Here is a 17260-nt window from a genome sequence, read left to right as displayed (position 1 = left end):
ATCTTAGAAATACTGACCTAAAAACTGACCTTAGAGCTGGGCAAGTTTTCTCAATACTCTCTAAGTCTTTATGATTTTTTCCACCAAATAGATTTTTTTATTCTGTTTGAGAGATATGAAATGTTCAGTTAAACTTGGTTGTTACAGAGTACCAAATGACTGAATTTTAAGTCCTTCTCAACTCTAATGGTGCAAGAGAATGACATAATGAAAGGTGACAAGTTGAAAGCCATAATAATAATTTTACATAACAATATAAAATAATAATAGCAACAGTTCTGTTGACAAAAAAAGACCACAAGTGATAAATGCTCTCTCATTAGTAGTTTGAGCGAAGCATTTCCATCTGTTGGATGACTGCTGATTTCCTGATTTATTACCCCACACCCCATAGAAAGATCTAAGTTGGGCTGTGCACGTTTCCTTACGTTTCCTTACGTTTCCTTATGAAGTTTTTTTCAAAGCCAGGATCTTACTGGCTGTCAGCCCTAGTTTATGGGATACATTTGGGTTGTAGCCACACCATTGTGGAGGTCTGTGGGTTGTTAGCTGTGTAGACAAGTGCTCCTTGGTCAGATGGCCCAGTACAGCCTTGCTCAATGCATGGATGAACTCTGTGTCCCACAGGTATTGAACAGAGGAATGAGAGCAAAGGGAACAGAGAGGTGAACAGTGACAGGGAGAGAGAGCGGAGGTGCCAGAATGAAGATTGATGGGGAGGTGTTAGCATACTTCATGTAGAGCTCAAAAAAATAATAAATCAGGGGGGCTCGGAAGGTAAGAAGAAAAAGTCATGGTCAGATGTGCAGGATGAAGTATGGATGACTCTTGAGTAGCAGTGATTTCCTGTTTCCCTAAAATCTCTAGAAATGTAAAGGGGAGGAGAGATCATTCTCTTGTTTCTTAGCATTGTGCCTTAAATTCCATTTGGTAGGCAAGAAACAGAATGGTCTTAAAAAGTGAGTTTTTCAAAGAGAAGCTACATTCCCCAAACAGAAGCTGTTGTTGCAGGAGACAATCCAGCACGTTTTCTTACTGGTGGATTCACTTGATCTATTTTTGGTTTAATCCAGATGATTCTTTGTAATCAGATTGAACAGACTTTCAGCTGGTTGTGCTAATGCTCTTGGAATCAGTGTGGTTTGGGTACTTGCAAACTTTCTGAAATGGCTTTGTGATGGCAAGCAAGTGTCCCTGAAGCGCTGCAGATGAGAGCAAGGTCAGGAGTCGAACAACATACTGAGGAGGTGTAGGGTATCAAGGAGAAATGCAGTTCAAATTGTTTTCCTTCAGGGTAGGTTTATGTAATTAATAGGTTAAATAGCAATTTGACAAGAAGGTGTGGCATTCTTAAATGTTAAGGAAATATGCTGATGTATAAAACAAAAGTTATCTGATTGTGAGACATAATCCTTTGTTTTAGGTGCTGTAATGCTTGGCTTTGGTTTGGGCATTAGACTTTGAAGTTGTTGCCCTAGATTTCTGACAGAAGATAGTGTATTGGGAAACCCACAGGACCTACATTATGCTTGGTGGAGAACACACATGTAAATCTCTGGGAAAATGTGGCACAGATCTCGTGAATAAATGCAGAATGAGGTTTAATTTTTTTCCTGCAGGCTTCCTTCTCAGTGCACTCTGTGGTAACAGCATTCACAAAAGTTCTGTCCATGTAGCAGTGTGCTTCTAGAGGGCAAGTGTTCTGGACACAAATACAGGCAGACAACATACTGTTTTGGAAAGAATTTGTGGAATTGAGTTTTACCTGACTTCAGTAATCAGATCAAAACCAGGGTTTCTTATTTTTTCAGCTTGACAGCTGCTAGGAGCATGTTTCAAAGAACATGTAACCTACAACTGATTACAGACTCACGGAATCTTTTTTCCCCCTGATTTTTCAGTTGATTGTGATGTAGCTGTTTGATAAGAAACCTCACAGCAAAATCATAGTGGTGATTAATGAGTTTTTGATTCCCAGACCAAAGGATAGTATGGAGTGCTATCAGAAGCTGCTGAAATGAGAATGGAATTTTATTGGTTAGATGGTTAATTTTTATAGTGAGTAATAGGAAATGTTACTTAATGCATCTTCACCTTAGATGAATGATGTATTTATGTACATATATACATACATACACATGTATATGTATACATACACACACTCTTCCTCACTCCTTATGAACCAACAATCCTTATTTCTTTTCTCTTGTATTTTAAGATTTTTATTTAGCTTATTTTTAAACTATCTGTAAGGTTGTTTTACCTCTTGAATAGAGAATTAGTTCTGGGAGTCCACAACCATTCCAGCATGCAGTCTCCCTGCAAACTGGTCTCTCTGCAATTAGAACAGAATTCTTGATTTTGGCAAACTTTGTTTAAGTGTCAACTACAAAGACTCAAAATAGAAGATCTTTTGCTGGAAATTTTGTTGCGTAAAAGGTGTTTAAAATGGTCTTACTGCAGGCACTAATGACTAAGAAAAAGTGAATCATTAAAGTTATTGCATCATAGTAATACAAATAATATCATCCACCTTCCTTCCCCTGAAGCTGTGAAAGCAGAAGTTGAGGAAGGTCATAGGGATTTGTGGTTCATATGGGAATTTGGCAGAGTTTTTCTTTCTAGATTTGGAAGGGCAAGAGGCAGCAGTTTGAGTGAATGCACATCCTTATCAGTCCCTTCTCAGCACTCCCCTGCTTTGAAGCAACAGTCTTTTGTTTCTGAGCTCTGTCTCTGGGCTTGCCATCTGTCATAAGGTCCAGGTGCAAACCAGCAGTTTGCTTCTAGTTCCATATCTGCAATCTACTAGCCATAGTAGTCCTAGTTACTGGAGACAGAGATATCAAACAGGGTACAGACGAAGAGTTCATACTTGCAGTGCAGTAGTTTTTCCCACTGTTGCTTGTGGCTACACCCAGTGTGCTCAGAATGGACTTTTAAATCTGATCCAGAGATTAAGGGAGCCTCTGCATTGGCCTTGGGCATCTCCAATGCTTCCAGAGTTTCTGTGCCAGATGAACGAGACACCACAGCGTGCACAGACTCCTGGGCAGGGCTGTGTAGGAAACACTGGTCGGGACATAGTGTTCTGTGCCTTGGTTCTCTTAGAGAGCAGTGGGATGTGTTGTTCTCAACAGGTTTCCAGTCTCCTATTACAGCAGCAGTTGCCATTATATTGAGCTTTAATTCAGCTTGATAGAATGAAATATGAAATGCCTCTGATTTCCCTCCTGTAGCTGGAGAGCATGACTTTGATGTCCTCTCATCAGTTTTCTTTGTGCACTGGCACTAAAGAGCTGTGTGCCAATGTTAGCTGCTGTTTGGCAGCTACCATTATTGTGATAATCTGACTTCTAATGCTTTATTCATCTCAAGGGCTCCTGAGGAGTGACTCTATACCTGAGGTTGGAGAGGATGCTGCTGCTACAGTCAGTATGGCAGAAACACTCTCAGAAGAAGAGCGGGATGAGTTAAGAAAAGAGCTTGCCAAGGTAATTCTTTTGCAAATAGCTCTTACACTTGTTTTGATTATGAAAATCTGGGATAATGTTATCTTTGAACATACAGTTAATGCTTTGCATAGTTATTCTGTGAGTGTCTAAAGCTGGCACTCCTGTGTATTGCACAGATAGGAAGGAAGAGTGTCAAGAAGAAAAGAGCAGACAGTTTTAGTGATGGAGAATTAAGCTGGAAGTGCTGAATGTACAGATTTTAAACTAAGATACATAAATACCTAACCCTTTTTTTTTCCACGAGTGAGAAAGGGGTAAATCAGCAAAGAGAGCATGGTTGGAAGCCAAAACCCAAGTATTGTCTCAACTGGTGTGGAGTAGCTAAAGCTGTTTTTTTCATGAAAATGCTTTGTAGCAGTATCTGTGTAGTCACTTTATTGTTAATGTCTATCCATGTTACTGTTCTTGTCCATAACAGAGTATTTTTAAGAGTGAGAAAAAGTAGCATTCTTTGAAGGACAGACAGGCAAATATTCAAGCTCGATACATGCAAAAATCAAGCTTTATTAAGCAGCCAGTGTTATTTTCTTGAGGAGCTCTGTGGGATCTTAGGACTCTTATGAAAGACACTAACTTAAGTCTAAGTGTAGTGAACAAAGTTAGCTTCAAATTAAGCACACTTTAATACATTCTTTTATTTGGCAGTTCTGAGTATAATTTCATGCCAAAGGTAGTGAGGGTGAGTTGGTCCTGCTAGGATGCGTCATGCTGGACTTCAGAGAGGTAGCCAGAACAGAAGTACATTGAAGATACTGTAAGGAGTACAGTAAGGAGCTGTATTCCTGTAAGGCGCTTAAATGAGTGGGCTGCCTGATACTCTAAAGAAGAGTAATCTTACCTGGATGAAGGATTGGAGGTGTGCCCTTGCCTTTGTAGGTATGGCCTTAGTGCCTCTGTCACTTTTATAAAGCTCACAAAATGGCATTGTAGAAACTGTGCTGGCATCTCTGGTCATGTTTCAAGGAGAGGCTTAAGTGACCATGTGGTAAAGAAGGAAGTATACAAACATTACTGTTTTCTAGTTACAGAGCAGGTGCTGTGTGTTGTGTGTTTGTGTGGGTTTTGACTGCTCAGTCTGTCACCATTTCCACACCTGCTCTGGGGAATGCACTCCTGTGGCTGGATCCAGTCTACTGGTCCTGGCTTAAGCCACGAGAGGACTTTTCCGTTGAAGCAAGGAGACAAAATTTGTGTATGGATCAGACATGCTCTGAGCTTCCTGATACTGGTCACACATTGGTTTGTCTTCTGACATGGAAGTAGAATACAGGCTTGGCGATTATCCTGGGTTTAACTAATCTACCTTTACATATCATAGGTAATAAATTAGTAGCTATGCACTCTTTTAGTTACCAACTTCCTTGTACATATTCCAGTAACAGCACTAGCTGCAGGTAGATTACTTTCTCACTAGCTCTTGTAGTCTCTGTTGGATTTCCCTTTTAGTATTTAGGAATGACTGTGAGGCAATATTAAAAACCTCTGTTAGCCCTCCCATTGCTGATGTCTTTAAAGAAATACGTAGTTAAATGGTTGGGTATATTCCTTGTCAACTGTTAACCACTTGTTAACAACTCTCATGCCACAGGTGGAAGAGGAAATCCAGACGCTCTCACAAGTGCTAGCTGCCAAAGAGAAGCATCTAGCAGAAATCAAGAGAAAGCTGGGAATTAACTCTCTACAGGAACTAAAGCAGAATATTACCAAAAGCTGGCAAGATGTTACATCAACAACAGCGTATGTACCAGTTCATGATGATTGTTTAGACTGTTGAAGTGAAAACTGTTTAGATCTGTCATGTCTAAGCACTGTTCTTGTGGAATGAGTATAAATAATACAAATTTAGGTTGTATTAAAACTCCTCTGGGTAAATCAACACACATTTTTTAAAAAACACCGCAAGCCATACCTCATGCGAACATAGAATGACTTATCAAAATATGGGCTATTCTAACACATGTTTTTGTCTGATAGATCTAAGATACCAAGGTGTCCTGAGTCCAACAGAATACCCTTCTTTGCCACCCTAAAAAATTGTTATAAACTGAGCTCATGCAGGAAGAGTATGAAGTCACAGTTACTGTTCTTGCCAAGCACGAGTGTTAGCTTAAGGTCTAGAGCAAGCTACCATCTGCAGTGAATGATCACAATGTCACAAGATGTACCTCAGACTTTTTATGGTGAATTTTATTGACTGGACTGTGTAGTACAAGAATTTAGACACTTGGCACAAAAAAATAGACCTTTTTCAGTGTGTGTGCAGTGTTGATTTTTTGTTTTCTTTTGTATTTTTAGAGGTTTTTTTTTTTATGATTGGGATGTTTTCTGTGCGAGTTTATTTTATATTTTACTAAATCCTACAATAGCAGATAGGGCAGAGGTAGTAGGTGGATATTGGTGAACTGGGTCTGGTCAGAGGTTGCAGAGATGCTGTAGCCAGAAAGAACTGCAAAGGCTCAAAATAATGTCTTAAGTAGGTGTTTCATTAGACCCCAAAGCTGAAGTGTACCTCTGCATTTGATACAAATAGACACACACTAAAAGTTTCCTTATATGTTCTATTAAAAAAACTAAAAACAAAATGTTTTTTTTAAACACAGATACAAGAGAACATCAGAAACCCTGTCTCAGGCTGGTCAGAAGGCTTCTGCTGCTTTTTCTTCTGTTGGTTCAGTCATAACCAAGAAATTTGAAGATGTCAGGTAGGTTTCTTTACTTTCTCTCAGGTAATTGCATTTTTAATTTAAGCAGGTAATCGCTGCAATAAATTTATGCTGGTAACATACCTAGTGCTTGAAAAAGCTGATCCATCAAGAGCCTTCAGCAACTGTTTTAGGGGAGGTAAGAGACTTGCTGCAGAATCTGCTTGTATGTCCTGACTGATGCTGAGGAGTTCTGTGGTGTGTATTTTACATAGGTAAGAGAAGCAATGTGTGTTACCACCTCCACTGCCGCTCTTGCTTTTCTGGTGTGATTGCAGGTGGCACTCTCTGCCTGCCTCTGTGGGATACACGTAGCACTATCATTTCTGCTCTCTTTCTCAGCTTGTGGAGCATCATATTTAAACAACTAACATCCTGTTTGTGTTTTGTTGTTTGGCTTTTCGTTGTTGTTTTTGGGTTTTGTTTGGGTTTTTGTTTGTTTGTTTGGGTTTCTTTGTTTTGTGTGTTGATTCCTTCCAGGTGTGTTTTATTTCTTTCTAAGCTGTTCTGCCTCACAGAAGTGGCTTGATTTTATTACATTTTTAAGAGACTATTGGCACTTTTTAATTCTAAACTATTGTTGGCATGAAACATATTTTGACTTTGTGCCAAATGACACAGCCCTTCGTTCACATAAGTCTGCCAGTCATTTTTAGAACTATTTTGAGTTACTTGCAAAAATCCTGATGGATGCAATATAATCAGATGCTTAGCTTACAATTCCTTGATTTTACAGTTCTTACTACTGGAACCTATACAATTATTAATCTCCACAGGTAATTTGTTGGTGTTAAACTTATTTTTCAATTATTGGGCAAATAAAAATTCACATATTCTCACAGATTATTGCTGCTTTGGCAGCAGTGTAATAAAATCAGCCATTTTAAAGTGCTGCCATTAACCTCTTGCTTTTTGAAGTCTAGTGAGAAAACACTTTGAGTACAGCTACACAGTTACATATTTTTCTTCAGATTTATCAGAACTTCCTTTCTCTCTTTAATGCTTACTCTGGCATTGTGCAGACTACAGGCATTTTCACATTCCTTTAGGTAAGGTGGGCACAAGAATTGCTTCTGAAACAAAGCATGTAGTCAGACTGTCTCCAGTGAAGTTTTTGGTTAAAGTTGTGTCTGTAAAATGTATTTTCTTTTTGCCAGTGTTAGTAAGGGTAGAACTGAAGCTATTTTAATGTCAGGGAAGATTTTTCTTCATGTTCACCTGGTAGCTATATCAGAACATGAAATCTTGAGCATACATAATAATTAATTACTCTCTCTTCCTTGTTAGAAATAAACCCACTATATAATTCTGCAAGGTTTTTTGTCAAGAGATAGAATATGGTGTTGAGGTCAATGGCATGCAGGATTCCTCCTTCTTTGTCTGTACAATGTTTGTGCTGTGGCAGAGTAGAGATTTTCCCCTTTGTGTCTATTACAATGGCTGTTTAGCATTGTGATTCTAATTAAATTACTGGAGTCTAAATGTAAAATAGCTGATACATTCTTTGTTGATAGTTTGTCCATTGAAACAGTCCTTGAATTGATTACTTTAGCAGCACCAGTATTTTAGTTACTTCATCTACATTGCATTTGATCTAAGCAAACACTCAGCATTTTCAGTAGTTAAAATTCCTGTATAACAGCTTCTGTCCATTGCCTCTCAGCCCATCTGTGCACACCTGAGTCTGATTTAATCTCTTCTGTGCTCCCCCACTAAGTAGCTAAAGACAGCAGTAGGATCTCTATAAAGATGTTGGGATTTGGCTCCTAGAGCACTAACTGGGAGCTGCTGTCCCAGGGGAGATGGGTAGAGGCACAGGATGCTATAAGAACTCAGACTCTGAAAAGAGCTCGGTTTGATCAGGTGTAAGAATAGCAGCCAGTCTCAAATATGTCCTGTTTAACATCAGTAAGACAGTGAGAACCTGGAAGACTTCTCTGTTCGTTTTGGGTGCAGAGCTCGCTCAGCTGCTCACTTAACAGAAGTCACTTTTCTACCTTAAGGCTGTGGTGTTCCCCAGTTAATATTGGACTATTGCACTGGACAAGAACAAGCACAGACTCAGAGCTGTCTTCTACTTCAGGAATACCTTAAGAGTGTCCTAATTATTCCACTTAGTGGCTCCGTGGGTGTTGAGTGCTCTTTGTCAGAAAGCAGGCCACTGGGAAGGAACGTAACAGTATTGGAGAAGTCCGCCACTGTTGGTGTGCTCCTCAGGGAAAATCATGGTGATGGCAAATGCAAGGTGTTGTTATAAATTCGGGGGTAGCTGTGTTTAGAAAACAAAGCAAAAGTATGAAGAATTAGTGCTGTTGAAGATCTTAGTTGCACTTGAAACAAAAGATTAAAAGTGCTTAAGCTTTTTTGTTTTTTATGAAAACCAAATTTATCTGGAATTCAGCCAGTGAATTCAAATCTGAGGGTTATATGACTACTCAAGGGCAAGTCTGAACTTCAGAAAGATTTAGATGCCTAAATTCTTTCCTGGAAGTGAGAGCTGACAGGTCTGATACTTACTTGAACTAATATGCAGGTGCATTTTTGTACTTAAACTCTTACATTGACTTCATTGTGGCTTCATTTTCCTTTGTATTGTTTTGGTTGAAGGATTTCTTCTTCCATGTTGGACTATTTTTACATATTCCATGCAGCAGCCATCACCCACAGGTCTTTATTCAAGCACTGCAAAGTGATTTAATAGGGAGTTGCAGAAGGGAGTGAGGCAGCTGCTGATTTTGGAAACTACTGAAATGGAGAGGGAGGGAGGTCAGGTAGTGCAATGTCAGTGTATTTTTGCTTCCTTTTTTGTATTTGTTTTCTCTGCTATTTGTTATGATGAAAATGAACTCTATTCTTTCTTAGGTTTCTCTTAATACCTTTATTGTCTTTTATAAGAACTTGTTGAAGTTTTGATGAGCTATTCTTCCTCCTGCAGGCAACATCAGTATTCTGCAAAATAGTAGTACCAAGATGTAGCTTCTGAGCAGTCATGACTTTACACTTGGCTCTTGTTGCACTGCATCCCTATGGTGGAACAAAGTCCATCTTTGCCTTGCTCTGAGATTGCAGAATAACTTTCTTTGCTTGCTTTAGAAGTCTGATCCGTGATCATGGATTCCTAAATACCATAATTTATCAGCATATCAGCTGGAAATTTAACTACTAATGAAAGCAGCTAGCTACTGTGTATGTTAAGCTATTTTTTTTAGACAGGGACTCTGGCATACCTCCTTGTGCATTTTCAAAATGTGAGGCAATGGAGTAGCTTTAAAAAAATTGTGTAGAGGATAAGAAAGGTTTAATACAATCAATACAAAATACATGGAAGATTGGAGAGCAGCTTACTGTGCCTTTTTTATTGTCTTTATTAAGCTAGGGGTTTGCTTTTGAGCATTGCAAAGAGAGCTTGTCTTTCAAACAGCCCAGCTTGATGGCCTTGTTGAGTGAGTGCTTTAGTGTCATTTAGTGCATTCTGTCATTTGGGAAAAGAAATACGAGATCTCTTCTTCATAAAGTTGTTCATGGCTTAATTATGTCTCTTTGCATTACCTGAAGAACAGGAGGTTTATGTTAAAAAAAATCAACTGCATTTATCTAATTCAGTTTCCTTGCAAACCAGATCAATGCACTATGGGTTGTTGTTTTTCAGTGTGAGTAGTTCTACAGTTTGTAAATATTTCATCTTCTTTAGCCTTAAACTTCTTGCAGGGAGAAACTTCTTGCAGCATGAGTGGAATTGGCAGAGCATTGACTAAAACTAGTTAGTGTCAGTGTAACTCTGTAATAAAACCTGCAAAGTAGGAAGCCCAGAACTTAGTAGTAGTTACTTAGTAGTAGTCCACATCACAGTGAAGAATATAAATTACAGTCCAGAAGACAATCAGCTTCTCTGTGTTCTGGAAAAGCCTGTGGAAGCCAGACCATCCATAAGAATGAAACACTGGAGAAATGGGGTTGGGGAAATAGATGAAACATAGCTGTGCGTTACTGATGTGTCAGTAATGCATCTGGCTTTGTGTATCTGATTCCCAGTATGCTGTAACCACAAATCAACCTGTATTTGTGCATCTGCCTTAAAGGGATCCAACCTTAAGGGAACTGTCTGTGTGTGTGTGTTTATTTTTTTTCTATCACGGTATTTTACTGATGAGCCTTCATAAAGCATCTCTTAAAACTTGTTCTGCAATAAACACAGAACTTTTTTCCTTCTGTGAATGTATCTTCTATTGATTGTGCTGAGATGTTAATTGAAAGTTTGGAGATACATCTTGTGAGAGAGTTGTTTCCCTTCACTCCTCTCCTCCCCCAGCAACTGCCATGAAAGCATTCTCTTGAAAGACATCATAAAGCCCAGACAAATTTTGACATTCCATATATGGTTATGAAAAACTGAGATCATCACTTGTAATAATTCTAAGTTACTGCTGTGGTATTTGGTAAGAAATATTTAACGTATAAGGCTCGTTTGTATCTGCAGTAAACAGGGCTTTTCTGTATGGAACTAAATTAGCCTCAACACCACCTGGCAGCTATTTGGGAGCTCTTTTATCTATATCCAGTTACCTTCTAGGAGTAGACGTGTTTTCTTGCTAGATAAACAGTAACTGCATAGCAATTCCATGAATTTTAGAACACAGGACTAGGACTTTATCCCTGCTCCCATCATAAAGCTGACCTTGAATACTGACTGATGTGACTGCTTTTGTTGGATAATGTATGTTGATGAGTAGATAACTTGTATTGATGAGTGTAAAAAACTTACATTGAATTGAAATGGAAGCCTTCTGGATGTAGAGATAATTCTTTCAGTAGGAAGATTAGCTGATTAATAAGACTTTCAAGTGTTTGCTACTTGCTATTGCCAGAACTGTAAATGCAGCATGACTCCTGTTGCTTGAGAAACTTAAGGAGCAGACAGACTGTTACAGCTAAGCAGAACAAGTACTAATAAGCATGGCACTTGAGTCTTTCTAAGAGAGAAAAAGGTTACTGCAGCTTTGGCTCTGATGTACTTGTATGTGTGTGTGCATGGCTAAGCAATTTAAGAAAGCAAACCCAAGCAGTTACTAAGACTGTGTAAGACTGGCTGTTTACCAAAGATAATTTACAGAAGTCAGCTCTCTAAGCCTATTTCTTCTCAGTGTAATACTTAAACTAACTTTTTGCTTTCTTTTCTCTTAATGCTGGCCTTTAGTATACGCTCCATACAACATTCAATTAGTATGCCTATTATGAGGTAACGTATGCATAATCCAGCTGTTTGATTTATTTATTTTCATGTGTGCGATCAAGTCAGATTGAACTTAAGTCAACTAATATAGTTTTACAAAAACACAAACGCCCACCCAGCTTTGTAGTGGATTTCCTGTACTAACATATAGGATAAAATTTATTTTATTTCTGGTTAATGGAGGTGGTTATCAAATATCTGGAAAGTGACATTTCCCTACAGTTTGGTAAATTGTAACAGCTTTCCCTGTCTGTTGGAGTGTAATGCTACTAAGTGATTCTAAGCTTAAAAGGCAGTAGCTTGACATATGTTTTTGAAAATGAAAGTGAGTAAAAAACCCCTGTGGTTTCACAAGGTCTCTTGGTGATCTGGGGTGCTTGCCTGTTCTCTCTGCTTGCTTGGCACTGTGTCACTCCATCTCCTGAGAGTCTGGTTTGATGCATGTGTCACTGAGTGCTTTCCCAAGGGAAAAAGTGCTGCTACACAATGTGACCTACATAGTGACCTACACAAATGCCAAGCAATGGAAGAAGGGAATCTGTGGACTTCTTTTGAAAAACACTCTTGTCTTCAGTATTTATATAATGCATTTTTGAGTACTCTTTAGTCCTGCTCCACTGAAGGCAAGCATTTTCCATCCTGCGTGAAGGCAGAAAAAGTGTACAAGTGTTGTACAGGTTTGCACATGGCAGTGACAGCTACTTGGAGCATTAAGCCACTCTGCTTACCCTGATGAATTATACACCAGCCCTCAGCTTTGGAAATCCCAAACAGTCCTGCTTTTTGTATGCAGAACTTAAAATTTGTAATTACAGCTGCCTTTGGCGCTTAAAGGCAAGGGGGAGGTCTCACTTAAATTTAACATTAGCAGAAAATGCCACTGTGAACTATGTTTTATTTATTGAACATGTAGCAAAGTAAACTGAACTAGTTTTCCTATAAAAAGTGAAAAAACTCTGAGCTCTCTTCAGTAATAACGTAGTAGTCTAAGCAGAAGTGATGACTAAGATTTTCCGAACAAATGCTTTAAGCCAGAAGTGTGTTTGAAATCACTGGCAATAATAAGCTAAATCTAAAATACTTCATAGTTCTCCCTTCCATGTTGATATGAAGGATCCTATCACTGAACCTGGCAATGTTTAGTTGCAAAAGATGAAAGTGAGTCTGCAATTTGAGTATGTTTGAATTTTAGTTTTGTAGTACTTGGGGGGAGCCAGATGTAAACTATTTTTAGGCTATCTTTAGAACAAGGAAAGAGTCCCAAATGAATCTCATGTTGCTGTTGGGAAAAAGCAACTGTCTGCTTGTTTTGTGATGTTTATAGGTTAACTAGATGTGGTTTTAATTCTGTGGTTCCTTTTTTTATTTTCATAGAAATTCTCCTACTTTCAAATCCTTTGAGGAAAAAGTTGAAAACTTCAAGGTAAGAATTTCTAAAACACCTTGGTGATTGTGCAGCTGTGGATGTGGAGAAAAGACTCAAGTGGATTCTGGGCAGCCTATTTTTTAGTTACTGGTAAACTGTTGAAGAGGTGCTTGGATGAACATTTTTTTAAGTGGAAATGGTTTCTCTGCCTAATCATTTGCAAATAAATTAATGGGCTGCCTGTTGCTCATACAGGAGGATGCCTTTAGAAGAACTAATAAGCCTAACCAACCTGCACAAACAGCTGGTATTAGGTATCCAAAATAATTAATACCTAATACTAGGTATCCAAAATTGTCTAGGCTTTTATTTCATGCCTTTCTAGGGACTAGTATCCTACACAGGAGAGTATCTTTAGATACATCTCTCATTTCTAGCATGAAAGACAAAAGGCCTTTGCATCTTAATTTTAACTTTACTCCTGAAAGCTTCAAGTGCCAGAAACAACCATCAGTAACTTCTCCAGGCAAAAACTCACTTTAAAAATAACTTACCTATGTAATCAGAACCAGATTTCACTTCCCTGGGCACACAGGGCTGGATGAGAAGCATGCAAGTGATAGCAAGGGGAACTAGGCCTTCTCTTGCAACTAATTGGCATTAACATCCCGGCAGTCCCACAGAGTGTATGCTGCAGAGGGAAGTGAAAAGGTAAACATGTTTCCTGGAGAAAATAAAGTAGTTGCTCTGCTCCTCTAAAGATCTAGGGAATTGCTCTTGAGACTCAAAACTGTCCAAAGTTCTTTATTGAGAAATAAAGTAGCAAGTTTTAACTCTGAATCTCCTAAAGACTTCTTGTATTGAAAGGCTGCATACCTTTATCCATTTGGAACTGATAGTGTTTCAACTTTTGCACTCTGGAATCAGCCCTGGAATAAGGGCTACTTCATGTATCTCAAAGAGAGACTGCTGTGTTAATCTGCTGGTGAGTGTTTCCTGCCAGATATGTAGAGATTTATCTTAATATTGTGGAGGTCTCCTAGACCTGGAAAAGCTGCTTTGTTGAAGAGAGTTATTAAACTCACGCAGATGTACTGGTTTTGTGCAATTAAGTATGTTTGGCATCCCAAGTAACTACTATGCTTTGTTGGGGCTCTCTCTGTGTTCTAGTCTAAAGTTGGAGGAAACAAACCTGCTGGGGGAGACTTTGGAGAAGTTCTCAACTCTGCTGCCAATGCCAGTGCCACAGAAACTATTGCAGAACAGACAGAGGAGGAGACCCACTGAGATTGCTGCCTCTGTCCTGCTACCCACTGCCAGATGCTGCAAGGAGAAACCAAGCACACTTGTAACAGTCTCTGCGCTCTTTCCACCAGATGTGCTTTTATTTAGCACGTAGTTATTTTACCCAATTAACTGATACCAAGCTTGTTTGTGGGTTCAGAGTATTTTTGAAACTAAAATACATTGTTTGGGGTTTTGTGTGGGAAGGGGAATTTCTATGCCTTTCAAGCATTTAAAGGACTTACCTGTAATTTGAAGACAACCTTTAAAATTTAGCAATGAAAAAAACTCTTTTGAGAAGTTAATTATATTGTACAGATACTGTGGATACATAATTTCTTTTCAATCTGTTAGTACTGCTCAACTTAATCGTTATGAACCTGCTGCTGCTGCTAGACTGAAGCTTGTTACTTTGCTCCCTTGTGATTGTTTCAGTTGAATGTTGCCTGCAAGGGACACTGGACTAGGAGACTGGACAAGGAGAAAAGAATCACTCCTAACTAAAGAAAGGACTTCAGTTTCAGCAGGCTTTACACAAGTTATGGCAGGATCACACATGAGTAGGAATGTACTGTCTTATGAAGGGTGTTCCTCATAAAGCAGGTGTGGATAGGTAACAGAACATGTAAAGCCTACCCATCTGTCCATGCATTGTCCACCTCGAAAACTTCTGACCAATGCAGATGGAAGCAAGATGCCTCATAGTGCTGGTTTGGTTCAGTCACCATAACATTTTCAGTCTTGTTTTTTGTACAGGATGTCACTGTGGTAAGATAACACTCTTCTGAACATTTAACCAGTCACAAATAGATTCATCTTCATTCACATGTGGTGGTGTCATATTCACACTAACAAAGCATGGAATGGAAGACTAATCCTGACCCCAGAAGTGGTTCTTTTTTAGTCATCAAGAGAATTGCTCCTGTATCCTAATGTTGTTTCCCTTGTAGGCTGAACCTTAAAAACATCTGCTACACCATCTTGCTCTTTTTTTAAAATGTATTTAAGGCCTGTACCTCAAGCAACACCTCTGTTCTTGACCCCAGAAGTTTGTTTTGAGAGGTGCACAGTGTCATTGCTCAGTGTAGCTCTCCTAAAAGATGTTTCCTCCTACATCTTGTTTTGTCTACTGTATTCCTCAAATTTCTTGTGTTTGTGTTTCTGCCACATGGTTAGAACGTTCTGTCACTGTGCTTAGAACTGGAAACAAGTTTTGCTACATTTGTGTGAAATCCATGAAACTTCAACTGCCACAGGTGTCTGGGGGAAAAAAATTGGCTCCTGACAACCTTGCTAGCATGTCAGCTATAGAATGTATACTTAATTACATGTGAGAAGCTTAATAAAAGTGTATATGAGGAATGGATTGTCCTGTGAACATGGAGGATAATGTAAATAATTTTACTTCTAATTGAAACAGTGCTGATCCATACTACTGTACTGCCAAGAATCTGCGTGGCTGAGCTTGGCCTTTCTAGAGAAGACTGAGTCTAGGTTGCCTTCTAGTGGCTTACATAAAATTACAAATCACAGAATTGTTAGGGTTGTAAGGGCCCTCTGGAGTTCATCTGCTCCAAACTCCCTGTTGAGGCAGGGTCACCTCTAGAGCAGGTTGCACAGGATTGGGCCCAGGTGGGTTTTGAACATCTCCAGAGCTTGAGAACCCAGGAGTTTTTGGGTAGCCTGTTCTTCCAGGGCCCTGCCACTACATAAAAGTAAACTGCCCTGGTTACATCGTGAAGTTCAGAAAACAGGTTGACATGTTCCCTCAGCCTCTGACAGCTCCACCTTAACAAAGGAATATAGAATTGAATGGTATAGAGAGAATGGTGCTCTTCCTCTTTTGGATCTTGTACCATTTAGGGCCAGTTTTTCTGGAACATGATCCTTATTGGATGGATTTTTTATTTATTTATCTAACTGGCAAAGAGAAAGGTCAGAGTTGAGCTTTCTGTTTTCTGAAGGAAGGCTTTGTTGTTTTTATTTTAAGGCCACATGACAGCCGTTTTACTGTATCACGTTGTTACACTTCGGGAGCTTCTCTGCCCACACCTTCCTTCCCTTGCCTGCAGGTGGCTTTGGGGCCGCTGTGACCACTGAAGCTTTGCTTTCAGGACTGGTGTGGTAATCACAGAATGCATTAGGCTGGAAAATACCTCTGAGAGCAGAGAGTCCAGCCTGTGACCAAACAGCACCTCGTCAACTAGGCCATGGCACTTAGGGGCTCCAAAGAGAATGGCAGAAGGGTGTCAGGGGATGGTCGGGTTGGGTGGAGGAGGAAGGTTTTTCACACAGAGGGTGTTTGGGCACGGGAACAGGCTTCCCCAGGGAAGTGGTCACAGCACCAAGCCTGGCAGAGCTCAAGAGCGGTTTAGACAGGTGCTCTCAGGCACATGGTGTGACTCTTGGGGTGTCCTGTGCAGCACCAGGCGTTGAACTCAACGATCCTTGTGGGTCCAGTCCATCTCGTTATTCTGTGAAGTGCAGTTCTTCCTTAAACGCGTCCAGGGACGGTGACTTCACCCCCTCCCTGGGCAGCACGTTGCATTGTGCCTTTTCCGTGAAGGAATTCCCCTGCTGTCCGGCCCGCCCGTTCCCTGGCGCAGCTCCCGCGCTCTCTCCCGGTCGCTGCCGCCTGGGGGCGGCCCGACGCCCGCCGTCCCTCACCCAAGATGGCGCCGCCCGCCTCAGCCCGGCTCGCCGCGCCTGCGCGAGGGGCGCAGGGACCGCCCCTGGGCAGTGATGGCGGCGGCGCTGAGGGGCCGCGCGGCCCGGCCATGGCGGGTGCTGCTGCCCGCGGTCCGCAGGGCCAGCGGGGCCGCGCCGGCAGCCGACGGGATTCTCCCGCAGCGAACGGAACAGCGCCCGGGCAGCGGCACCGCGGGCTCCGGCCACCGGCAGGTGAGGGCGCGAGGGGATCGAGCCGGGGCAGCGGCCTCGGCCCTAGCGAGGGCACATGTGGAGTGCTGTGTCCAGTTCTGGTCTCCTCAGTACGAGAGAGACCGGGAACTGCTGGAGAGGGACCAGCGGAAGGCTGGAAAGACGAGGCCAGGTCTGGAGCATCTCTGCTCCAGACGGGAGGCTGCGGGAGCTCGGCCTGTTCAGTTTGGAGAAGACAAGACTGAGAGGGGATCTCATCAATACATATAAATATCTCAAAGGCAGG

The 17260-nt window shown here is 40.7% G+C and overlaps 1 protein-coding gene across 5 annotated transcripts in view; it reads left to right on the top strand.

Moving 5' to 3' along the window:
* TPD52 (tumor protein D52) overlaps window positions 1-15460 on the top strand; it is a 40022-nt gene extending 24562 nt beyond the window's left edge. For 3 of the 5 annotated variants that reach the window (XM_033054382.2, XM_033054391.2, XM_033054356.2), the window contains 7 exons: window positions 3376-3491; window positions 5101-5249; window positions 6113-6214; window positions 7237-7263; window positions 11409-11450; window positions 12819-12867; window positions 13981-15460. In XM_033054382.2, coding sequence (XP_032910273.1) covers window positions 3376-3491; window positions 5101-5249; window positions 6113-6214; window positions 7237-7263; window positions 11409-11450; window positions 12819-12867; window positions 13981-14097 — 602 coding nt within the window. In that variant the 3' untranslated portion in view covers window positions 14098-15460. The remainder of the gene's footprint in view (window positions 1-3375; window positions 3492-5100; window positions 5250-6112; window positions 6215-7236; window positions 7264-11408; window positions 11451-12818; window positions 12868-13980) is intronic. The other 2 variants (XM_033054366.2, XM_033054374.2) reach the window with 2 other exon arrangements.
* Window positions 15461-17260: the final 1800 nt, after the last annotated feature.

This window comes from Catharus ustulatus, chromosome 1, assembly GCF_009819885.2.
Source record: "Catharus ustulatus isolate bCatUst1 chromosome 1, bCatUst1.pri.v2, whole genome shotgun sequence".
NCBI classification, from domain to species: domain Eukaryota; kingdom Metazoa; phylum Chordata; class Aves; order Passeriformes; family Turdidae; genus Catharus; species Catharus ustulatus.
Note: the sequence above shows the minus strand (reverse complement) of the source record. Positions and strands in the feature narration are given on the sequence as shown.